General features: G+C 48.3%; 8 protein-coding genes across 8 annotated transcripts; 4 read left to right on the forward strand and 4 right to left on the reverse strand.

The window, feature by feature from the left end:
• Positions 1–1,247: 1,247 nt before the first annotated feature.
• ssdA (mRNA-binding translational repressor SSD1) lies at positions 1,248–5,607 on the forward strand (the record flags this gene model as incomplete). Its single annotated transcript, XM_033565607.1, has 5 exons — positions 1,248–1,344; positions 1,404–4,030; positions 4,086–4,445; positions 4,509–5,512; positions 5,568–5,607. 5 exons carry the CDS (start codon positions 1,248–1,250, stop codon positions 5,605–5,607), a joined length of 4,128 nt encoding a protein of 1,375 aa, XP_033431364.1.
• Positions 5,608–6,628: 1,021 nt separating this feature from the next.
• On the reverse strand, positions 6,629–8,150 carry ATNIH1004_000904 (putative ubiquitin conjugating enzyme E2; the record flags this gene model as incomplete). The annotated part of the gene is made up of 3 exons (XM_033565608.1): positions 6,629–7,645; positions 7,731–8,054; positions 8,145–8,150. The coding sequence occupies 3 exons, from the start codon at positions 8,148–8,150 to the stop codon at positions 6,629–6,631; spliced, it is 1,347 nt and encodes a 448-aa protein (XP_033431365.1).
• Positions 8,151–9,046: 896 nt separating this feature from the next.
• ATNIH1004_000905 (putative GPI anchored protein) lies at positions 9,047–9,536 on the reverse strand (the record flags this gene model as incomplete). Its single annotated transcript, XM_033565609.1, has 2 exons — positions 9,047–9,412; positions 9,468–9,536. 2 exons carry the CDS (start codon positions 9,534–9,536, stop codon positions 9,047–9,049), a joined length of 435 nt encoding a protein of 144 aa, XP_033431366.1.
• Positions 9,537–13,572: 4,036 nt separating this feature from the next.
• ATNIH1004_000906 (uncharacterized protein) lies at positions 13,573–14,351 on the forward strand (the record flags this gene model as incomplete). The annotated part of the gene is made up of 3 exons (XM_033565610.1): positions 13,573–13,845; positions 14,004–14,065; positions 14,216–14,351. The coding sequence occupies 3 exons, from the start codon at positions 13,573–13,575 to the stop codon at positions 14,349–14,351; spliced, it is 471 nt and encodes a 156-aa protein (XP_033431367.1).
• Positions 14,352–15,077: 726 nt separating this feature from the next.
• On the reverse strand, positions 15,078–15,600 carry ATNIH1004_000907 (membrane magnesium transporter family protein; the record flags this gene model as incomplete). The annotated part of the gene is made up of 3 exons (XM_033565611.1): positions 15,078–15,131; positions 15,194–15,446; positions 15,545–15,600. 3 exons carry the CDS (start codon positions 15,598–15,600, stop codon positions 15,078–15,080), a joined length of 363 nt encoding a protein of 120 aa, XP_033431368.1.
• A 457-nt stretch (positions 15,601–16,057) lies between these two features.
• On the reverse strand, positions 16,058–17,140 carry EFB1 (translation elongation factor 1 subunit beta; the record flags this gene model as incomplete). Its single annotated transcript, XM_033565612.1, has 4 exons — positions 16,058–16,287; positions 16,344–16,717; positions 16,992–17,031; positions 17,101–17,140. 4 exons carry the CDS (start codon positions 17,138–17,140, stop codon positions 16,058–16,060), a joined length of 684 nt encoding a protein of 227 aa, XP_033431369.1.
• A 353-nt stretch (positions 17,141–17,493) lies between these two features.
• On the forward strand, positions 17,494–19,920 carry hsp78 (chaperone ATPase HSP78; the record flags this gene model as incomplete). Its single annotated transcript, XM_033565613.1, has 1 exon — positions 17,494–19,920. The coding sequence occupies one exon, from the start codon at positions 17,494–17,496 to the stop codon at positions 19,918–19,920; it is 2,427 nt and encodes an 808-aa protein (XP_033431370.1).
• A 961-nt stretch (positions 19,921–20,881) lies between these two features.
• MSH5 (MutS family protein MSH5) lies at positions 20,882–23,976 on the forward strand (the record flags this gene model as incomplete). Its single annotated transcript, XM_033565614.1, has 15 exons — positions 20,882–21,189; positions 21,526–21,633; positions 21,697–21,742; positions 21,821–21,856; positions 21,928–22,282; positions 22,338–22,434; positions 22,501–22,590; positions 22,641–22,839; positions 22,889–22,923; positions 22,977–23,058; positions 23,112–23,223; positions 23,297–23,498; positions 23,559–23,597; positions 23,662–23,800; positions 23,872–23,976. The coding sequence occupies 15 exons, from the start codon at positions 20,882–20,884 to the stop codon at positions 23,974–23,976; spliced, it is 1,953 nt and encodes a 650-aa protein (XP_033431371.1).
• Positions 23,977–23,993: the final 17 nt, after the last annotated feature.

Consider the following 23,993-nt stretch of genomic DNA (forward strand, 5'->3'; position numbering starts at 1 on the left):
TTTCTCGCCCCAATCATTCCTTGATCGATTAGTCGCCTCAGTTTCGGCTTGTGTCATTCTCTCATCGTGATCAGACTCCTACCGGCTACTGCCTCTGATTTAGTGCAGGAAGGAAAGACGAAAAACGAAAAAAAATAGAAAACCAGAAATCTAAAAAAATCCACGGCATCGTCGTTGACTACCAAAGCACGTCGCTATTCAGAAACCCCTTTGGGAATGAACTCGTGGTCCTTCGACTTGATAACTTCGTTTTCATCGACTGGAGTTGCGGTGCCCCCTTTCGAATCCCACCACTGAACCGGAAATCCTCGTTGAACGGCAACGGTTCCATCACAACCCGAACCAAGAAGGAGGTAGGCAACAAGAACAAAAAGAAAGATAGTGAGAAATCCACCTCTATGCCCACTGAGGAAAGAAATTTCCCCTGAACTAGATTGGATTGAAACGAGCACACTAGTCGATGGCAGTTGGGGCATCCGCTTACTCGGTTCCCCTCTCTGCGTTCTCCCAAACCCCCCCATCCCTCCAGCTTCATCCTCTCTTTACTACGCTCTCCTGCAATCTAGCTTCGGCTTGATTCTCCTTCAGTCCTTCCCGACTACCCCCCGACCACAGTTTTCCACCTTCTCTGTCTGCCTCTTTCTCTTTTTTCTTTTCCCCGGCACAGTCCTTCTGCCCCGTCACCGCCTCCTTGCTACAAAAAGGAATTTGCCGCTCCGTGTGAGAAAGGGGGGGGAAAGAAAGGGAAATTTCAACCAAGACGTCATTCATCGAACATTCCACAGTGGACGATCATTCACAGGTAAGGCCCTGTCTATAGTCTTCCAACTGGTCTCCCTCGTGGATATGGACCACCGCTTTCTTTTTCTCCATTGTATCCTCCCCGTCGTTCCTTCCGGCCAGCTAGCCTTTGCTGTTGATGTCACTCTCACTCATATGGGGCAGTCGTAGCTTCCGCCATCTGCCTGCCATGTCTCCCTCCCCTTTCAGCTTTCTTTTCCCTCCCCAAAATGTTTTCCTGTCTTATCATCTGCCCCTAACCACCCTCTCCTCGCAAAACCTACTAATCTCTTGCCTGTCTTATCTACTAGGATACTATAAACTTCATCGGTCGTTGTCTCTAACTCGCACCGGTCGGCCTGCAACATAAAAGGCCCATCCGCCACTCTCTTAGCATCCACAGGCCATCCCCTTACAGAGATCCGAACCCCGTGTGACGATACTTCGTTCTCTTCTTGACCTGGAAGATGGATCAGCAGGACCAATCGGGCGTTCCTGGCCCCTCTGGCCGCAAGCTCCATATTGCTCATCGGAGGAGTCCATCGGAGCTTACCCCCCTCATGAGTACGTATACATTCAGTGTGCCATCTTGCTTCAACCAACTGACCACCCCTGGCTATTAGTGGAGCAACTCGCCATCCAGCAACAAATCGAGCTGCTTCAGCAGCAGCAACAACAGATCGCGGCAACACACCAACAGTATGTGAGCATGGGACTGTTACAACCACAGCAGCTGGGGCAGGTTTCGCAATTCTCTCCTTCACTGCAGGGCGGTGCGTCCGTCGGTGGCGTGTCCCCTCAGATTAATGCCTTCCAATTTCCCCAGCTTGCCCAGCAACAACTTGGTGTGCCAGTGAACACTTCAAGTCAACATTCGCACAGGCGTAACCAGTCAGCCCTCCCGGGCATTGGTATGGGGCCTCCTCCAGCTCCCTCCTCGGGGGCTTCTGGGTACTCCGACTATAATCAGCAACAACAAAGTAACCAGCCAAAGAACGACAATGGAAGTCATGGCCGTAATCGGGGGCCCCCGGGTGGCGGCCACCAACGCCGCCACTCGCTTGCGCTGCCGGAGGCTAAGAAAGCAGCAGAACTAGCTCAGCAGAAGAGGACCGCATCCGGTTTTCAGTTCCCTGGCCCGAATGCGGGTGGTGAATCCTCTGAAACTGCAGCCAGTTCAGAAGACAAGTCAACTCCGCTTACCACGCAATCGCCCCAGGGCTTAGGGTTCCAGCGGGCTGGCAACATTCGTGCTGGTGGTCATGGGCGGAGCCAATCCATGGCAGTTGGCGGCAATCGAGGAAGTCTGTCTGGCCGCGGCGCTGGTGGCTTCCAATTCCCCTCCAACGATGGTCCAGGTGGCTCGGAGAACCAGCGACGTGGGAGTCAGCCCGGTCATGCCCGGTCTTCGTCAAGAAACTTCGACGGCAACTGGCGTCAACCGAACAACCAGGGCCAGAATCAGGATCAACAGAAGGGCTTTGGACAGCAGGGCAGTGGATTCCAGCCCGGCCACCGCTCCCGTGCCTCCATGAACCAGTCGATCGGCTCGATCGGCTCGTTCCAGTATCCAAACCAACCGCAGCTCATCCAACTTCCGCAGGGTCAAGTTGTCATGGCACCGCCGCAGATGTTTGGCGGCAACCAACAGCTGAACCCGCTGCAGTTGGCTCAGCTGCAGGCTCTGCAGCAAAATGGGCAGCTTAACGGCCAAGGACTTGGCCTCCAGGCCAGTCAGCATGCTCCTCCACAAGTCTCTACCCAACAGCAACAGCAGCAGCAGCAGCAGCAGCGGAAGACGCTTTTCACTCCCTATCTGCCCCAGGCAAACCTTCCTGCCCTCTTGAGTAACGGTCAGCTGGTGGCCGGTATCCTGCGAGTCAACAAGAAAAACCGTTCCGATGCATACGTGACGACACCGGACCTAGATGCGGATATCTTTATCTGTGGAAGTAAAGACCGTAATCGCGCACTCGAGGGTGACTACGTGGCTGTGGAGCTGTTGGATGTCGATGAGGTATGGTCTCAGAAAAAGGAAAAAGAAGAAAAGAAGAAGCGCAAGGACATTACCGACGCTCGATCTGGTAGCAACGCCGGAACCGACAAGCTTTCCCGGTCAGACTCGGGGCCCAGTGGTGAACGCCAGGAAGTTGGGCCGGACGGCAGTATCCGCCGACGTGGAAGTCTTCGTCAGCGACCGACACAGAAGAAGAATGACGATGTCGAGGTAGAAGGCCAAAGCCTTCTCCTGGTCGAGGAGGACGAGATCAGCGATGAGCAAAAGCCCCTGTACGCAGGCCACATAGTGGCTGTGATCGAACGGATTGCCGGGCAAATGTTCTCGGGAACTCTTGGACTCCTCCGCCCCAGTAGCCAGGCGACGAAGGAAAAGCAGGAGGCGGAACGGCTCGCCAGAGATGGCGCCCACGGCCGCCCACAGCATGAACGTCAGCAGGAGAAACCGAAGATTGTCTGGTTCAAGCCCACTGATAAGCGTGTCCCCTTGATCGCCATCCCAACCGAACAGGCCCCACGTGATTTTGTTGAGAAGCACCAGGAGTATGCTAACCGCATCTTCGTTGCTTGCATCAAGCGGTGGCCCATCACTTCCCTGCATCCATTCGGAACCTTGGTAGAACAACTGGGTGAAATGGGCGATCTGAAGGTGGAAACCGAGGCCCTCCTTCGCGACAATAACTTTGGCTCCGATGAATTCTCTGATGCTGTTCTCAAGAGTATTGGCTGGGAAGATTGGTCCGTCTCGAGCCAAGGCGACGCTCTTCTTTCCTCCCGCCGTGATTTCCGTGATGAAGTTACCTTCACTGTGCATCCAAAGGGAACCAAGGAGTTAGAAAATGCTTACCATTTCAAGCCTCTCGCTGACGGCAAGGTCGAAATCGGAGTACACGTGGCAGATATTGCGCACTTCGTGAAGGGTAACACTCTGGTGGATCGGGAGGCCAAAAAAAGGGGTACAGCTGTCCATCTTGTTGATCGGCTCGTCAATTTGCTGCCTCCGCGGATTGCTACTGAGCTCTGCTCTCTACTACCAGGGGAGGATCGTCTAACCGTCAGCGTTGTATTCAAGGCTAACCCGGAGACCGGTGCCGTTGACGAAGATGTCTGGATCGGTAAGGGTATCGTTAAGAGCTCTGGCCGACTGAGCTACGAAGATGTTGATTCAGTGATTCGGGGCACGTCGCATGTGGCTACGTCTGAAATTAAGGCTGACACTATCCGGGCACTACACGTGAGTCAACCCGTTCAATTTAACATCCTATCTTTAGTGCTTACTTGGGCTTTAGGCTATATCCTCGAAATTCCGGGAGGCAAGATTTGGAAATCGGACCTCGCGGATACCGCCTCTTCGTCTACTGTATCAAATGGATGATGAAAATGTACCGGTTCAAAGCAACATCTTCGATGCTTCTCCTGTGCAGGATTTGGTGGAAGAGCTGAGCCACAAGGCCAACTTCTTTGTTGCTCGCAAGCTAGTGACCGCACTACCGGATAAGGCTTTTCTGCGTCGTCAGCCGTCTCCTAATACTCGCCGTCTTCAAACCCTCGTCGAACGGATGAATCGGCTTGGCTTTGGTTTGGATCCGGCGAGCAGCGGAACTCTGCAGAGCAGTCTCTGCAATGTCCAAGACGATAACCTGCGCCAGGTAAGACATCCTTCTTCCTTTGCCCTTGACCATATCCGGTATGGTTCGGCTAACAACGCGTAGGGAATGGAAACCCTCCTTGTCAAAGCGATGCAGCGTGCGAAATACTACGTCGCCGGCAACGTCCCAGATGAGCTACGCCAACACTACACTCTCAATCTTCCCGTGTATACCCACTTCACCAACCCCTCCCGCCGTTATGCCGATATCCTCGTTCACCGCCAGCTAGAGGCTGCCTTGTCTGATGGTTCTATTGAATTCTCGGATGATGTGGAATCGCTGAACAAGACCGCAGACCTGTGCAACAACAAGAAAGATTCAGCTCACAACGCCCAGGAGCAAAGCGTCCATATCGAAGCGTGCCGGAATATGGACAAAAAGAGGCAGGAAGTTGGTGGTGACCTGATCAGTGAAGGAATCGTTCTCTGTGTCTACGAATCCGCCTTCGACGTTCTTATCCCGGAATACGGCTTCGAAAAACGTGTCCATTGTGATCAGCTTCCCCTCAAGAAGGCTGAGTTCCGCAAAGACACGCGGGTTCTGGAACTTTACTGGGAAAAGGGTGTCCCCTCCTCGGCGTATATCCCCGAGGACGAACGGCCCAAGCCTACAAACTCCCGTGCCGCCCAGGCTGCCGCCGCTGCGCGTGAAGCAGAGGCTGCCCGGGAGCGTGCCCGCGAGAGAGAGGAGGCTATTCGGAAGCAGACCGAAACTGGAACTATGTCTGCCGATGACGTGGACGCTCTTTTCGACGATGATGACGATGTCTCCGAGGTGACTGAGATGGCAGCCGGTGTGTCGTTGAATTCCTCTGCCGACCGTTCGACTCAGAGCATGCCACCTTCGCCAACACGCAATGGTTACCTCCAACAAGCGCCTCATCGCACGCGGTCTGACCCCAAGATTGCATCAACCACCGGCGATGCTCCTGAAGCCAAGTTGACGAACAAGGAGAAGTACCTACGGCTGTTCAAGCTCAGGGAAGAAGACGGAGAACATATCCAGGACGTCACCGAGATGACACGCGTTCCTATTATCCTCAAGACCGATTTAAGCAAGAGTCCCCCGTAAGTATTACAAGCAATGGTTTATCTGTCTCCTTCGACTAACCCTCAATTCCAGATGTCTCACCATTCGTTCCGTGAACCCCTACGCTTTGTAGAGGAGCAGCGATTTCCACTTGCCGCATTTGGAATGAGTACATGTTGACGTATCGATTTTTGGCCCAGTTGGCAAATGGTTCGGAGGAGTCGTATAATTGCTATACATTTGCTGCCCTGCAGTGCAACCATATTTATTATCGCTGATCCCCTATCAGCTCTTGCATGTGTTGTTGCAGGTCCTTCTCCTTTATCCTGGCAATATTTATTTAATCAGTCTAGCGTGTTTTATTGTTCCGTTTTCTTTTTTGTCTTTTCCTATATTGACGGGTCTTCCGCTTTTTTTACGTGGAACCAGGTTATCTTAGGTTGTTTTAAATATCAAGTCTCACAGCGTGATATTAATCTGGACAGCAAAAAGCCTCCTGACGAGCCGTTTGATGTATTGCCGATCCCTTATGAAAAGCAAGGGCCCAAAAATGTTCCAAGGACAACGCCGAGGAAACGGGTGATGCGCAGAGGCAACTTGACAGGAAACGATGGTCGTGAGGACACACCTGGGGAAAATTTGTTTATCCATTTTAGATAGTAGCATATTTATTATTAACAGGCAGTTTCGGACAAGGTGCTTTCTGCTTTCCTTTAGCAAGTGCAGCTCGGCCAGTGAGAACTTAAAAGTCGAATGTCGAAGTGTGAGGGCTTCGTAATTAAGACTATCAACAACCACCAAAAATTCCAAGTGTCCTTGCCTGTGTAGTGAGGACATCTATCGATGTACAGTGAGTGGGTGAGTTAAGAGACAAAAACTCCTGTAAACATGCTATCAAAAACATTCCCCAGGCACCTAGTGAAATGCTCCCAACAGCCCTTCCAGAGGATGTATGAGGACGTGCCCATGCCAACCTCATCACGTTTCATTTTAACGCCAAATAGGAGAAAGAGAGGTTAACAGCCCTAAAATTCACCTCTATGTATCATAAAAGATATAATGTAAAAAGGGGCTGAAGTACAGAAATGAATGAGAATGGGAGTATGAATATGAATGCAAGGGTTGGTGATGAGTACTCTGTGGGCCTTCATGGGTTATAATCTCCGAATGCCGATACGAGGCTTTGCCTTCATCGTAGTCAAGCCAGATACTTTCCTAGATCCGGGGACGGACTTGGATGGTCTAGCGCTAGAATGCGGTGCACTCGAGGATGACGACGGTGCGAAGATGGTTGAGGGGAAGTTGGATTGGGGTTTGCGGGCTCCTAGGCCCATCAACTCTTTTGTTCCGCATCGAGATTCATGGTTTTCTTTGCCGTCTCCACTGAGTTGATGATCTGGACCCATAGATTCCGGGGCATCTTCGAAGATCTTGACCTCTTCGCGTATGCGGCCAGAGGAGTTGACGCCCTTGTTGAGAACGGATAGTTTGGGTGATTTCCTTTGTGGCGAGCCATCGCGTTCTGGAGTATCGCTGGAGTAGTTCGCGGCGATGTTCTTCACTGAAGCTGTCGTTGGGCCTCCATCGGTGTCCTCTGCTTCCGTTGCATATGGGCCGATGTCAACGGGTGCCGTTAGCACGGAGAGTGGACGTTTCCCAAGGCCGTTTTTCCGCGGACTCGGCGGGGCGAATTTCACTGGTGACGGCGACAGTGATGGGTCATTCTCTTTGCTGGCGTTAGATGGATCCTCGGGCTCGTCATCGGCGAAGATAGGGCCAGAGTCGATGTCATCATCTGGTGGTTGTTGGTAGTCCCGCTGGTTATCGGTAGCGTGGTGGTCTCGTTGGTGGGGCGACGGCTGTGTTGTTGCGGTGGTGGCTGGGTCGCGCCGACTGCTTTTCTTCATCGTCAATGACTGCTGTACCTTGACGTTTTTCCGGGATCGTAATGAGCGAACGTCTTCCTGGTCTGGTATACTTGTTCCTGCATCCTCTCCTCTCGTTTTTGCCTCGGCCACTGCGTGTTTCAATGCCGGCGGAACAGGAGCATGGATAGACGTCATCAGTTTCGCTTGACGCGCAAATGCGTCGTAGTTTTCCTGCAGAAGAGAACCAGCTGCGGAATTCAAAGCGGAGTTGGGATTTGGGTAAATGAGGAGACACGATATTGTCTGCATAGTGAAGTTTGATTTTGGTCAGATCCATCCATGTCCAAGCTATCAATACGTTCACGGCAAGGATACAGTTGCCACTCACGATCAAGACATCCTTCAACGTCAAGGTCTGCTTCCAGTCCCGTTTCAAGGTATCCACACAAACCGTCCCGGTTGACTCCTCCACATTTGGATGCCATATGCGAGTTTTAAACGTTGCCTTCGGCGGACTCTTGGGATAGTCCTCTGGCATCTTCAGATACAGTCGCCACAGGCCCTGTGCGTATGGCGTGCCCTGTGGTCCAGCCAACAGAGCCGTAAGCTGAGTCAAGTCATCGGCTGAATCGTCGGAAGGGAGAAGGTAGTTTGGAGGGAGTTCCTCGTGTAGAGCAGCATGTTCTGCCGCGAGGCGTCGTAGTCCGGATCGCTAGATAGTCCGAGATAGAATTGGTTAGTGGAGTCCTTTCTCCAAACTGAGTAGATCTTGCGAGGTCGTGTAACTGGAGCAATGACTTACCGCCATCCTGCGCCTGAATCTCGTCGGGATGTTAGGTAGCTAGTGAGTACCTAGTTAACGGTATGGTATGATCCGGCCGTGGATTCCAATCCAATCCAATCAACTCGGGAGCCGTATCTCTGACCCTGGGAGATCCCAGTAAACAAAGCTGATGTACGGAGTAAGGACTCAATCAATGCCAAATGTAGAAAGAGTCACACTGCTGCTGATCGCTAGCTTTGTCTAAATTGGTTGCCCCGACATCTGGGATCTTTCCCGCTCTTTGTTTTGATGATGTGTAGCTGATGGCACTAGGCCCGAATCGGATCCAAACAAAGAGTGTGCGCTGTCATGTGATGGATACGCGTCCGGACGCGTTTTAGGAAATGTAATTAATTGGACCTACCTGATCAGTACTAGACGCGTTCTCAATCTACAGATAAATCCTCAATCGATCGAGATAATTAAAGATAAAGGGCCGAAATACGCCTACTGTGGCCCCATATCGCAAATCATGCCCTACCCCAGAGCGCTTCCGTACAAGGCTACAACCGCGGGTGTGCAACATGGATGCTTAAAACTGTGGAGTCCTAGGGAAGGATCATATGTGCCATGACTTCATTAGGATATTATTATTAATTTACTAAAGAATAAATATAGAGTTCTTATGTGCGCCGCAATTATGCATCTTTTGTAACAGGCGGTGACTTGATCGAAAAGAAACCAAACCGCTGCCCTTTCCAGCAACGATACAGATTCCATGCGAAGAGAACGTAGAGTATATTGATATTACTTGTCTTCATCTCTCCTCTTTTGAGGTAGGCAGGATCGAAACCCATTAACAGTATCTGCTCCTTCCCACGAATATCGGATTATAGATTTGTTATCGAAAGCAGCGTCATTCAAGGCCGAAGGACGTCACGTTACAGCAAAATGGCGATGGCAGCACCAGCCACTAGGCCCATTGGGCCGGCGGTAGCCAAGGGAACACCGGCGTTCTCGGCAGAGCTGCCGGTGGCAGAGGCCTTCGAGGAAGACGCTGAGTCAGAGGCATCATTGGTAGAGGAAGGCTTGTGGTGGCTGGTCTTGGTCTTGGTGGAAGTCTCAGAGGCGCTGGCCGAGGTGCTCTTCACGGCGCTGCTCGACTTAGTAGGAGCGGCGGAGCTGGATCCGGGCTCAGAGCCGCTGGTGTGAATCACGGGCTGAGAGGTAGTGCCAGTGCCAGCAGTCTCGCTGTCAGTGCCAGTCGGGGCACTAGAGGCAGTAGTAGTAACCTCAGTGCCGACTTCCTGGGGTCGAGTTAGCGTGGTCATGATTTAATTTGGGGGTTCACTGTATACATACCACAGCCTGGGTGGACGATTGAGCTGCTGCGAGAGCCGAAAAGGCAATGAGGAAGAGAGAGGCACGCATCTTGACGTTGTTAGGGTTATCTGTTGATCACAAGTAGGCGACGGATGAAGGACTGGCTGCTGATCAGGCGATCGAACAACGATGGAAGGCTCTTCAGAAGTGACGAGAGAGTGAAATGAAGATAGAAGTCAAGATGGCGAAACGACAGTCTGGGGGGGGTTCGTGTCAGCTTATATCACTAAAAGAGAGAAAGGGGACAGAGGGTGACAGGTGCAGGGAGTACTTAAATATACCTCATTATTGGATCTTGAGCCAGCCCCAGTGATCCTACGACCCTGGGTATTATTTTTAATATTTTAGTATTTTTAGTACGATAATGTATGTACTATCAGCCCTGTGTCTTGGTCGAGTCGACTGTGTGATGTACAGTCCAAGGCACATACTCTCCCTCCTAGTGGCAATTGCAGCGGCAGGATCGAGTAAAGGGACACACACCCACCTCCATCTTGATGGCGGGACAGTGAGTCTAGGGCGTTCCAGGATGTACTAGTCTAAGCCCTGTTGGAAACAATGCTCATAAAAATAAGAAATCATGCCTGTCGAAGGGGGAGGTTTGCGTATGCTTCGTACTATTTTTGGTCCAGCCCAGCTCAGTCAGCCGGTAGCTCCACTATTATTGGCCAGTACGCTGCCATATATGCTCGATCTGCAATGGGGCATGAGTGGTTTTTTTTTATTTTTATTTTTATTTTTATTTTTTATTTTTCATCATCTTTTTTAGCCTCTCCTTACGAAAACTCGAAAAGTCTGTCATCCTCAGTACACCATTGTCCTGTTCTTCCTGTTGGCTTCGTCAACACCTTTTTTTTTATGTCTCACTAAAAACATCCAAAAATAATACCCTGAGTATCCATGACTAACATTATCATGGGATTCTATTTTAACTCTTTCCGTATTGGTAGATACGGGAGGTCAGAGATGTCCTTGGACTCTGATATGCTCCAGTTACGGAGTATAGCAGGTATTTTAATATCCAACACAACGCACCACAGATGCCCCATTGTGATGCGCATGGGCCAAAAGTAGACAGGAAGATTCAAGGCCGAATCAGAATCCTCCTTTAGAGGAGGCCGGTACTCCCTAGCAGTCAGTTGCCCATACATCGTTTGCCCCGAACGTTTAGTCCATTGCTTAGAGGCCTCCTAGGCAGGGGAATCACGCCACCGCCACAGGTAAGTCAAAGCAGACTTGGTTGGCTGTTCCATAGTAAATACAGGGTTCATAATGGTGAGATATTGTGCTCTGTAAAGTACATACACATTCCATATGCGCGCGGCTTGAGCCTCGTTCTGTCCACGTATTGCTCCTGACTTACGTACCCAATCGGTAGTTATGGGGAGCGTAGGATTAGGTAAATTCCTGCCACCATAGTTACCTCCTCGTCAAGGTAGTACCAATAAGTTAGCTGTGCTTGGGGGTGTCAGAGGACATCCTCTGGTGCTGTACCTATATATGGAGAGTTTAGTTTCTTTGCGTGTCGATTAGGTCTGGCCAGGTATATTCATTACTCTGTTTTGCTACCATTAATCTTATTGGTCAGTTTAATTTCTGAATCTTCTGAACTAACTATTGCGTCGGTATTTATAATTGGACTTAATAATTAATTCCAGTAGGACGGGATCACCCGACAACCCAACCACCATACCATCCGAGTGTCTCAGAGTACGTATGTCCATTCAATTTGACAGCCTCCCCGAGATTCCAAGACATTTAGCCCACGGTCCAGAAGAGTCTGCCGTAATGTACCATACAGGGGCTATAAACCTTAGAAAAATCAGGGGGAGAATCATCCAAAAAAGAAAGAAAATACAGGAAAAAAGTTTCAAGTAATTCCCACTCCCCTCCGACGCAAGGGAAATGAGTGATGAATGGATGAATGAACGAGTTGCATAAAAAGGACGACAACCCCCATTCATCCTCCATCAAGGAGGTTAATGGCCCTCCTTCTAGCCCCATTCTGCTCTGTAATCTACTTTCCACCAGGACTGGGTGGATCTGCGTCAATCTACGGGACAAAAATGCGATACTTGATGGCGTGGGGACAGGACAACACCACGACACGCTGGCATTGGTATGGACTAAGTTCGGAGTAGTATGTATGTAGCTGGATAGATTGATAGATGCTGTCAATAGTTCTACTTTTCCAGTCTGTTTTGTTCCAGTAATTGGATCTGCAGTATGAACAACATTCGTCGATGTGTTGACGAGGCTGTCCTTGGAATAGATGCCACATGTTTGGACATAACGTGTTTCATCAAATGATCTGTCCAACAGGTGATAGTTAAATCATTCACACAACAGTCAATATTGGCTTGCTATTTCCAGGCGACCTATCTTGTTCGATACATAAGAACGCATTAAGGAGAGGCTAAAAGTGGAAATAATATAGAAGTACTCAGTAGGATCAATTTAACTAAGTAATTAGGCCATGACTCAAATAGTCACTACTCCGTGTATATAGCCAAATTAGGGTTCTCCAAGGACTATCTACTTAATATCTCATAGGATCCCAGGGTGATTATAAATATAGACTGTGCAGACATATTAATATTCCATACAGTAAGCTCCAAAGTATACCTTAAACATTCAGTAATTAGTATACAACCTAGAAATTACCGTATTATATTCGTGACATATTACAGGGTATCTCTATCCGAAGCTCCAGTTAGATCCACATGGATGTTTTGGTAAAGCCACAGCTGTCAAGCACCTCGTGAAACTGTCAGGTCTTGTAGTTTTCTGTAAATATTTTTGAAGTTTCGCTCCCTACTCTATCCTTGTTTTCTACCATCTTATATAGGAAGTGACCATAATCTTACTGCAGTAAAAAAGTTGGTATACAATTCCTCTCAAACATTTTACAGACATTAAAATAGCAATTGACAAGCCTCCAACTCTCAACCAAGAGATTCTCGTACCAATCTCTATTCGCACGCAAATAGTCTCTGAAACCAGCAAGTTTCATATTTGGTATACACACAGATCTTCCTCAACTACACTGGACTCAAACAGTTTGCACAAACAAGTGCCTTCCTGTGCCACAGGTGACGAGAACATATAGTGAATAGGGTGATGGTGTATACTAGAATAGACGTGGTTGCAGAGCTTCACCGTGAAGTCAACCTAATCAAGAAATCCTTTGACTCCAGGCTGCCTGCCAAGATATGGTAGTCGTTTCTCCACGTGCCACCATCGTCCAAAAATGACAGTCCCGAACACCAGCACGCCATCAACACAGCAGCCAGCACCATGGCTACTATCGCGTATACGTGTCTGTGCTGTAGGTCAATATAAACGTTTCCTTTGTGGGACGGTTGGCGTTCTGATAGCACCTTGAAGAGTATTTCGGTAAAGCCATTATCGAGTATTGAGTTCTCTTTTCAGTTTTCTCATATCGGACCATCCTTCATTCTCCTATGTTCATGCCGATTTTCTCCTCCCGGATGTGAAAGGGTACTTCCTGGAATCGACGTCTTCACATGTTTCTTTTTTGCACTGCTTTGGCGCCAGAGCAGAACATAATGCTCGTGAGTCCAGATGATGTTGGTAGTCCGCGGCCGGCCATAGCTCTAGTAGAATCAGAGCGGTTCAAGCACCATGCCGTAGATATTAGGGGGAAGACATTGATAACTTAACATATTTCAGCGCTAATGGAGTGGAAAAGAGATTAAGGAAATATAATCCTAGTGAGAAAGTAGAGAGATACGCGAAAAGTGTTCAGATCAATATAGAGCTCTAATACTGAGAGAGGTAAGATACTTTCCACTCCAAGTATTTGCAGACATTGAGTAAACTCGATTTCGATTGGTATTAGTAAGAAACCCAGCACGCTGGTTTGACTACCATGTTAGCTTATGCTCGTTCGTGATTAGGAATCAAGTACATTGAATTATTAATGACTATCACAATATGTATCCATCCCTGCATTTATTCTGTATAAAATATCATCAGGAACCAGATCTTTTCTCCTGCACAATCCATTAGAGTACTTCCCAAACCAGACTGCCAGTCTGCATCACTTCTCGAGACCATCACAATGACAAATACCATATACCTGATCACCGGAGTCAATCGAGGCCTTGGACGAGGACTACTCGTAATATTCCTCTCTCGTCCCAACACCACCGTGATAGCCGGAGTCCGGGATCCCACTTCCCCAAGCTCTCAATCACTGCAGACCATGTCCAGCGGGACACCCTCCAAGCTGATTATGGTAAAAATCGACTCCGGGTCGCCTACGGATCCTGCAGTCGCTGTCCAGCACCTGCAAGTCCAAGAAATTGCCCATATCGACATTGCAATTGCAAACGTAGGCATCTCAGACCACTTTTCGCTGGCACATATAACTTTAATCCACTTGTTAAGAGAGCACGTAGATATAAACGGCTTCGGTCCCTTGTATCTATACCAAGCGATGTATCTGCTTCTCTGGAAGAGTGAGAAGCTAACTTTCGTTGGGATTGGAAGTCCTATGGCAAGTATCGGCGGCATGGAACAGAGACCGTACTCTGGTGTAACGTACGGACCAAGTAAGGCGATGTTGCACTGGATGGTGAGGAAGATCCATTTTAAGAATAAGGATTTTGTGAGCTTTGTGGCTGATCCTGGGTGAATGGGTATTCTAATTTTGTCTAGGGCTGAGATGTATTTGTTTGTTGTAGATGCTAATAAGGTGCTAGGTTCACTGCGACTGATATGGGAACCGCTCCTGCCCGTAAGGTTGGACTGGAGAAGCCGTTCCAGACGGTGGAGGCACTCTATACTCGCCGTTCCCACGGAACTCTCAGACAACGGCCCAACTTCCTCGGAGGATGAGATCTTGCCACACTGAAGCATTCATTGCATTGTGCCATAGCAATTTCAGATAGTGAATTATAGCTCGTTACCTGATTGCAGTTAGGGTGAACAGGATTAGAAGGCAGCTGAGAATTACAGCGCAGTGTTGAAAACTACTGGTTTTATTGTATAGTGCTAGAAGCGATTCTCACAGAGTCTTTGTCATTTATTAATGATTTCAGTCTCTTTATAGCGCTCTGTATTCTGATAGATATGCTACATTTGATTGTTTTTCCTGCATCCAAGTAACAGAAAGACGTATGGTCATTATTGTATATAGGAAAGATATCTTAATATCTTGTCTGTAGCCTAAGCTGGTAGGATTGCAGCCGCATAACTGGTGAGCCCATCTATAAGCATTTTACTGGATAATCAGTGATTACAGCGAGGAAGCGAGTAATGTGATATATAAAATATAGAAGAATTTAGCAGCACAGAATAGGAGAATCAGCAACTGAGTGTTAAATTGTTGTAGTATAATATTAGCATCGAAAACCCCTCGTGGATACTCCTTTGATGTCGATATTTTCTCCTGGTGGCAGAAAGCATTTAACTTTGCAAATACTTAGCTAGTTTAAAGTAGCACCTATGCTAACCGTTTAGCTGTTTATAAATTAGAATTCCGTAACTTTAGCCAACAACCATATATGACAACCCATTCCATTCAAGTACACTATACAATACCTCCCACACAGCGACAATACTCTACTTCTTGGGAATCTCCCCCTTCGCCCAATCCGCAAACTCCTTCCTCTTAGCCTAAAACCACTCGTCAGCACACCAACAGCCATGAAGCCCCTATACAAACGATTCACACTCACCCGCACATCCCAAAAACTATACCGCTCCTCCAGCATCCGGTAGGGATTCCTAACTCCACCTTCCCGTTCGATCTGACCGGCCCATTCGCTCCAGCTGATGGGCTTGAGCTTGGGAGCTCCCAATACCAGACCCACCGAGACAATCACCAGGGATACTAGGGCTTCGATGACAATGTCAAGGGGGAGGGCGCTCGAGGCAGATGAGAGACGAGCATTACTGTATAAAACGGTGTGTTCATGGGCTGAGTAGCCACTGGTTATTAAAAAATAAAGACGTTAGTATAGGTGGAATTTCAAGACAGGAGACAGGCATATTGGAAATTGGGTTATGGAAGGACGAAGACAACTTACGCGTGGGCAAGCAGGACGAGTCCGAAGAACGTGGTCAGTCTTGATATGTACCCCATTGCTGACAGCTATCGTCGAAATGAGGCAATTGAGGAGTTCTTTCGGGTTCTGGGTTGTTTCTAGCAGCTGCCAGGCAATATCGTAGCTTTTCAACCGCTATGTAATTCGCTGCGAAGCAAGACTGGATCCTACGGTGGACGTTTTGCCCATTTGTGCACTTTTGGCCAGGTTCTCCTGAACCCCGCTTGAACGAGAGCTCGGCGGCCCAAGCGGGATTCCACAGTTGGGCACTGTACTTAGCGGGGTATGTGTACAATTCATCATGAGTACCCTCATAGCATCTACAATCTACAAGGAATCCGCGAGTTCGTAACTGAAAATGGGTATTTTGTTTGTTTTTGGATCATCAAAACGACCAGAGTTCTCCAGGTCGAGTTCTAGTTGTTCAGTCTCATGACACTTATAACATCAAAAAGTTCGTCATCACACCATCGCTCTTCATAATTAGGCATTCAATTACAGCTTCTGCATAGCGGCAACATCGGTGGACTGGACGTGGTCCTCGTCCTCCTCGATCTGCTGCTGGAGCTCATCCAGAGAGATCTTCTCGTCCTCAACAACAAGGTTGATCTGGAGCTTCTTGATACCGAAACCAACAGCAACGAGCTTGGAGGCACCCCAGACAAGGCCGTCCTTCTCAATGGCACGAACGTTGGCCTCCATCTCCTTGAGGTCAGTCTCATCGTCTAGATACTAGTTAGCATGAATGCCCGGCCAAAACACTATTCAATAAAGTACGTACCCCAAGGCTTAACCTCGAGGGTCACAATGGACTTGGCAACGGGCTTAGGCTTGGCCTCCTTCTTCTTCTTGTACTCAGCAAGACGGGCCTCACGCTCCTTGACGGCCTCGGCATCCTCCTCCTCATCCTCGTCACTGCCGAAGAGGTCCATGTCGTCATCATCCTCGGCCTTGTTCTTGGGGTTGGTGGGCAGCTCGGTGGACTCGGGGCCGTAGGTAGTGTAGGCCGCAGAGGCGTCACCAGGGAGAGAGCCGAACTCGGACTCGAAAGATGCAATGTGCTTGTACCAACGAGCAACGTGAGGGTACTTCTGGGCGTCAGGAGCGCCAGAGAAGGCCTTGAAGCTCACGACATCGGCCTGAGAAGGAGCATCACTGGTGTCGTCAAGTTAGTCAAATTCAACTCCTCAACCACGTTATCTGGATGTAATGTATAACGAGTAAAAAAAGGACAGCAAAGGACAAAAGAAATTTTTTTCCTGGCAATCAGAAATGCGATTTCTCGCAATTGTGTTTTAATCTTTCAGCGGGGTCTTAAGCCGCCTCATAAACACGGACCAATTTGTTTTCATCATATACACAGGAGGCAACTGGGACATAGAACAAGAAATCATTGAAGGAAAGGGGAATAGGCAATGAGATGTCTTACCCAACAACGTAGCTTCGGGTAGTAAAGAAGTTGTTGGCAACTGAGGGGTACAATTAGCTGCTGGACAAGAGGGGGCAGGGAGGCAAGAAAACGAAAGCAGAAGACTTACGAGTCAGGCCAGCCTCAGAGACAAAGTCGGTGAAACCCATTGTGAAAGATGAAATGTATGAAGTTGGGGACGTGTGTTGTGAGGAGAAAAGGTGAGGGAGGAAAAGGAGTCAGTGCTCAATAAATAGGAGGGGAAATGTGTTCAGAGCAATTTTTTCCCGTTGACGGATTTTTTTCATCCGTGCCAAAAAAAAAAAACCCTCGACGGTGCCGCACGTGACACGGAGCTTGGTCGGCGTTGCTGGGAGCTTCCGCCACCCACCTTCCCCCGGTGGAGCATTCGAGAAGCGTCACGACGCTTGTAGTTGGCCCGGTATATAAGCATGCAAAAGCCGGGGGTCGTGCAAATCCTTACTTCCCACATCTGTTTCTCGATCACGGTGTGACCATAGCTATGGCTTCACGGCTGCAGCTCACGCGGAGTCGAGTGGTTCGAACACCAGCCCTATCGTCGCAGCGACGCATCTTCCACCCTTCCCAGAGATTACGTCTTCTACCCCAGGTACAACCACTTCTCTCCCTTCCTAGTAACGCCAGTCACTTCCCATCGGCTCTTTCAGTTCGCAGCTATGCCAATGGCCGACCACACCCACCTGGTGGCACACATCGGATGAACTTGGGAGGCGAACCGGAGAAGTCTGCCCTCGAACAATATGGCGTGGACTTAACGGCTAAGGCCAAGGCGGGAAAGCTGGATCCAGTCATTGGAAGAGATTCTGAAATCCATCGTACCATTCAGGTCTTATCGAGGCGGACCAAAAATAACCCTGTTCTAATCGGCGCAGCGGGCACTGGCAAAACGGCGGTTCTGGAGGGCCTAGCTCAGAGAATTGTGCAAGGGGATGTTCCCGAAAGTATCAAGGACAAGCGAGTCATCTCCTTGGATCTAGGCTCACTCATCGCTGGTGCCAAGTTCAGAGGTGATTTTGAAGAACGTCTCAAGTCTGTCCTCAAGGAGGTTGAAGACGCACAAGGTGGTGTGATCCTTTTCATCGACGAGCTCCATACCCTACTTGGCCTTGGAAAAGCGGAAGGTAGTATCGACGCTAGTAACCTCCTGAAACCAGCACTCTCTAGGGGGGAGCTGCAGTGCTGCGGTGCTACGACCTTGAATGAATACAGGCTTATCGAAAAGGATGTCGCCTTAGCGAGACGCTTCCAACCTATCCTGGTCGGGGAGCCCTCGGTCGCCGCGACAGTATCTATTTTGCGTGGTATTAAGAACAAATATGAGGTTCATCACGGTGTTAGAATCACGGATGGCGCTCTGGTGGCTGCGGCAACCTATAGTAACCGCTACATCACCGACCGTTTCCTCCCTGACAAAGCGATTGATCTGGTGGACGAGGCAGCTTCGGCTCTGCGTTTGCAGCAGGAATCCAAGCCTGATGTGATTAGGGAATTGGACCGTGACATCACCACCATCCAAATCGAACTTGAATCCCTCCGCAAGGAAACTGATGTGAGCAGCCGGGAGAGACGGGAGAAACTACAGGAAGATCTCAAAGCCAAACAGGACGAAGCGGCGAAGTTGACCGAAGTTTGGAACAAGGAGAAAGCCGAGATCGAGTCGCTTAAGCGTACGAAGGAAGAACTGGAACGAGCCCGTTTTGAGCTTGAACAGGCACAGCGAGAAGGGAATTTCGCCAAAGCTGGAGAGCTGAGATACTCCACAATCCCGGACCTTGAGGCTAAGTTGCCAAAGGAGGGCGAGGACCAAGGATCAGGGCCTCAGGCGGCCCTTATCCATGATTCAGTCACTGCTGACGACATCGGAAACGTTGTCTCACGGACGACCGGCATACCTGTCAATAAACTCATGGCCGGAGAGGTTGAGAAACTGATCCGAATGGAGGATACGTTGCGGCGATCTGTTCGCGGACAGGATGAGGCCCTATCTGCAGTTTCCAATGCCGTCCGGATGCAGAGAGCAGGTCTTAGTGGAGAGAACCGACCCTTGGCATCATTCATGTTCCTCGGTCCCACGGGTGTTGGAAAAACGGAGTTGTGCAAGAAAATGGCCGAGTTCTTGTTCTCTACCGAAACGGCTGTGGTGAGATTTGACATGAGTGAATTCCAAGAAAAGCACACGATCAGTCGTTTGATCGGTTCCCCCGCTGGATATGTGGGATACGATGATGCAGGGCAGCTCACTGAAGCTGTGAGACGGAAACCCTACGCTGTTCTGTTGTTTGATGAATTTGAGAAGGCTCATCGCGACATCTCTGCTCTACTACTGCAGGTCTTGGATGAGGGTTTTCTTACGGATTCACAGGGCCATAAAGTTGATTTCAGGAACACCCTCATTGTCCTGACTTCCAACCTCGGTGCCGATATTCTTGTGGCCGCCGAGCCACTGCATTCAAACAAGGATTCCGAAGATGAGCTCTCCCCCGGAATCAAAAAGGCCGTCATGGATGTTGTGCAAACCTCATATCCGCCCGAGTTCCTGAACCGAATTGATGAGTTCATCATCTTCAAGAGATTGTCTCGGGATGCTCTGAGGGATATTGTTGACATCAGAATTAAGGAGCTCCAGTCGAGGCTAGATGATCGACGAATGGTGCTACAAGTCGATAACGAGATTAAGGACTGGCTGTGCGAGAAAGGTTATGACCCCAAGTACGGTGCTCGGCCCCTCAACCGTTTGATCTCCAAGGAAATCGGCAATAGACTTGCCGACAGAATCATTCGTGGTGAAATCAGCGCTGGGCAGACGGCTCATATTTCATTCAACGCCGATAAGACAGGACTTGAAATCAAACCAGTAGCAGCGAATTCATCCGATACTGCAGATGCTCAAGCGAACGAAAAGCCATGATGCGTGTTATATGAATCAGGTTGACCATATGTTTGGCGTTATGTAAATCAGTTGGACTTGGTGGGATATTTAGATGAGGGGCTACCAAACTGATCCCTGCTCTATTGTATATTATGGAACCTCGCCTATTGTATAATAAGTGCGTTAATGTATATGATCTATGAATACCAATCAATGTGTTTGTACAGAAGGTCATAGTGTCTTGTCACGGGCTCCGTGGCATGGCCTGGAAGCCTAAGGTATACTGCAGCCTCCATCATCAGCAGCATCTGTCTCATTCCGTGCGTTGCACTATTCTCACTCTGCCACATTGATCCTCTAAGCGAAGCAGAGTTCCCACTACAGGTTGCAATGCCAGTTCAGAAGAAAAGGCGAATAACGTACAAAACACGCGTCGATCTCTGTTCTCCTAGTGCAAGACATGCTCAGGATGCCAGTGAAGGTCGCAATACACGGCGTTCTTCTGGATCACAGAGAAGTTCTGCGTCAAGACCACCCCAACCTGATATCATTGTAGACAGCAGGATCGATGATTCGTCAAATGAGCACTTTACTGATGATGTTTTTGACCAAATCATAGTTGCAATTGATACACGAGACGGCGGTACCGTGGGATGCTCATACTATTCTGCTCGAGAAGAGAGGCTCTACTTACTAGTGGATATGCAGTCACCTGGAACCGAAATCATTGACACATGTTTGTTTATATTTGTTTTTAATTTTGTAAGATGCTGAGTTGCTCTTAGTGATCCTCCAAACCAAGCCTACAGTTCTACTGGTTTCACCTCGAGTTGATTGCCTGAAAGATCAAGGAAGACCGGAACATGATCAAGACAACGCTAAAGCTATTAGCTACTATTTTTAGTGGCACTGACATCTAACACTTGTACTAGCCTCTACTTCCTATCTCCCCTACCAGATTGACGTGCGTCCATCACAAGAATTCAGCTTTGCCAACGCAATGTCCAAGCTAGTCGCTCTAGAAATCGCGTCGAAGCACGAGCAGGATATCAGGTTTCTAGTGCCTCATGCCGGGCTAGTTGATCCTGATCAACTAGACGTTGAATGTTTAGATTTCACTTTGCAAGAAGGAAGGCTCTTACACATGGCTGGCTCTATCGAGACTCAGAATTCAGTGACAGTTGGATGCGCTGGTGCCATTATCACCCATCTTCAAAGAAGGAGAGCCACAATGTCGACATCCGCTAACAGCACCTCAGAGTACTTTCCCATTAATTCTATTGATATGCTAAGCTTGAGCGGGACTATGTGAGTTCCGAATACTTTTATCTCCATCTAGAGATTAGTCCTTACAATGTAACAGGTTTGTAAATGGGAGAGTTTTATTATCACTTCAAATTATGGAATGCGAATCACACCCTTGTATAGTCAATCAGGGATCAGGAAATCCGTCATCGTCCAACAAGGAAGGTCTTTCAGTTTATAGGCTATTCCAGCGGTTCGCTTCGACTCCTCAAGGGAAGAACCTGCTCAATACTTTCTCCGTCCCAGCGTGGAGATAGATGTCATCCGCGAACGACATAGATTTATTAGCGTATATTTACAACCAGATAATTACAATTTGGCTAACAAAATTGCGAAAAGCTTGAAGCATATCAAAAATCTCCGCTATGTCATGGTCAATCTTCGGAAGGGAATCAACACTGGGAGTGGGAAGATCAGCGGCTTCAAAACGACAGTTTGGGCTACATTGTTAGCTGTATGTGGAACAGCTCAGGTCATATGTATCCAACAGTCTAACTAAGAACTGTTTAGTGCCTTCTATGGTATCGACATTCACGACGCTCTCAAGGAGACCCCTGTTGTGTGTGAATTGGCGCTGCACCGAAAGGTTGAAACAAAGACACCCATCGCTACAATAAGACTAACACAGCATTAGGCCCTTCAAGCTTTTGAAGCAGCTCAATTGTATAAGGTTGGAAGAATGATACAGGAAATAGTAGGCCAACACTATAATCTTCAAGGAATCATAACTGAATGCCCCAGGTCGACATTGATAACTCCGAGGACCAGGGTAGAACCGTGGTAAAACCAGGCCTAGATAGGGAGCTTGACAAGATGAAAGATAATTACGATGGTCTTAGTAGTCTACTAAAACAGGTCGCTATTGAAATCGCAACTATCATTCCGGAGAGCCTCGACATCGACGTAAACGTGATATATTTCCCTCAGTTTGGCTTCAACATTGCGATACCGCTAAATGATAGAGGAGAAGCAGCATACACCGGTTCTGGGGAGGACTGGGAGCTTATATTTGTCACAGAGAATCGAGCATATTTTAAGGATTTTAGGATGCGAGAAATGGACGAGAAGTTGGGCGACATTTATGGACTTATATGCGGTATGCCTGGGATTCCATGAGCTACTGTAGCCACTAACCTGTTGCTGGGTTCAAGAGAAGGAAATTGAGATTGTTTATGATCTAGCGCAAAGAGTGCTTCAGTGCGAAAAGGAGCTTCTTGAAGCATCTGATATTTGCGGCCAAATCGATAGGTAACCAACCCCCCTTCCCGCCCCCCATGCTTAAGGAAACGTCAAACTCAAACTTATGCATCATAGTATTCTTGCGATGGCACAAGCAGCGAATTTCTACAAATTAGTGCGTCCAAAAATGACAGAGGGGAACATCCTTCGAATAACGGGTGGCCGGTAAGAAATGTGAATGATAATAGTGGTCCACAAATATTGACATAACGAAGACATATCCTTCAAGAACTGACCGTTCCATCGTATGTTCCAAATGACACTTTTCTAGTTGGTGGACGATCAGAAGAATCCATCACAGAATCTTCACACCAGGTGTCAGGACATATTTCAGAAGGGTTAGGAAAGAGTAGACCAAATATACTTCTACTAACTGGTCCGAATTACTCTGGGAAAAGTGTTTACATGAAACAAGTACGAGCAAAAATAAGATCTATTTGGACTTTAGCTAAGAACAAGATAGGTCGCATTGATCATCTATTTGGCTCAAATTGGGAGGTATGCCAGGGCTAAAAGTCCACCTGAATATTGTTCAGAACTGAGAGTGGTAGTTTTATCCCAGCAGAAAGTGCAGAGATCGGTATAACTGACAAGATTCTTTTGAAATCAAATACTCAGAACAGTGTCTCTCAGGTGAAAGATGGATTGATTCTAGCTCGTTGGGGAAAGCTGCTCACTGCTGCCAGATCCAAAGCACATTTATGAACGATCTACAGCAAATAGCATTTGATTTAAAGCAAGTCTCAAGTCGTAGCTTGCTAATAATTGACGAATTTGGCAAGGGAACCAACGAGAGTGGTTAGTTTTACTGCTCTTTGCCCCGTCTCACTTTTTTCCAGCTTTGCAGGCTAACAGAGGATATTGGGTATAGATGGTATCGGGCTAGCATGCGGAATTCTCGAGTACTTATTGAAACTCGAAGACGCACCGAAAATAATCGCTGCAACACATTTCCATGAGATATTCGAGAACGAATTCATCAAGCCCGATCCTCGATTACAACTCGCTCATATGGAAATCCGAGTCTGCGAAGAGACCACAGAGTCAGAAGACCAAATCACGTACCTCTACAAGTCTGGACCCGTATGATAACATGTAGGCAACTAGCCCACCTACTAACGTGATGCGTATAGTTTCCGTCTAGGTCGAAGCAACAAAAGCTTCGGAACTGTGTATGTCCTTTCTTACTCAGAAGCAAGGCCCCTTGATCGTAGCTCTAATGCAAATGTGAGATAGTTGCGCCGCGATTAACGGAATCAGCAGATCCATCATAGACAGAGCAAATGAGCTTGCTTCTCTTGCGACGCGCGGTGAAAATCTCATTGCTGCTTGTGCTATGTTGTCAGCTGGGGAAATGAACACCTTGGAGGAAGCGGTATGGGTTTCGTATATTGTCATGCTCCATTAGAGTAGTACTCATGGATGCTAATGAGATTGCTATCATAGGATAAGTTGGCTAGAAGGTTTTTAACCCTTGATCTGTCGGAAAGAAGCAGCTCAAAAGATACAAGCAATATGCTTGATAGACTCTTTGAAGAAGTGGATGAGTAAAAGGGTTGTTTTTCCTC

This window comes from Aspergillus tanneri (genome assembly GCF_003426965.1).
Source record: "Aspergillus tanneri strain NIH1004 chromosome Unknown AapTan_2_pilon_pilon_pilon, whole genome shotgun sequence".
NCBI classification, from domain to species: Eukaryota; Fungi; Ascomycota; class Eurotiomycetes; order Eurotiales; family Aspergillaceae; genus Aspergillus; species Aspergillus tanneri.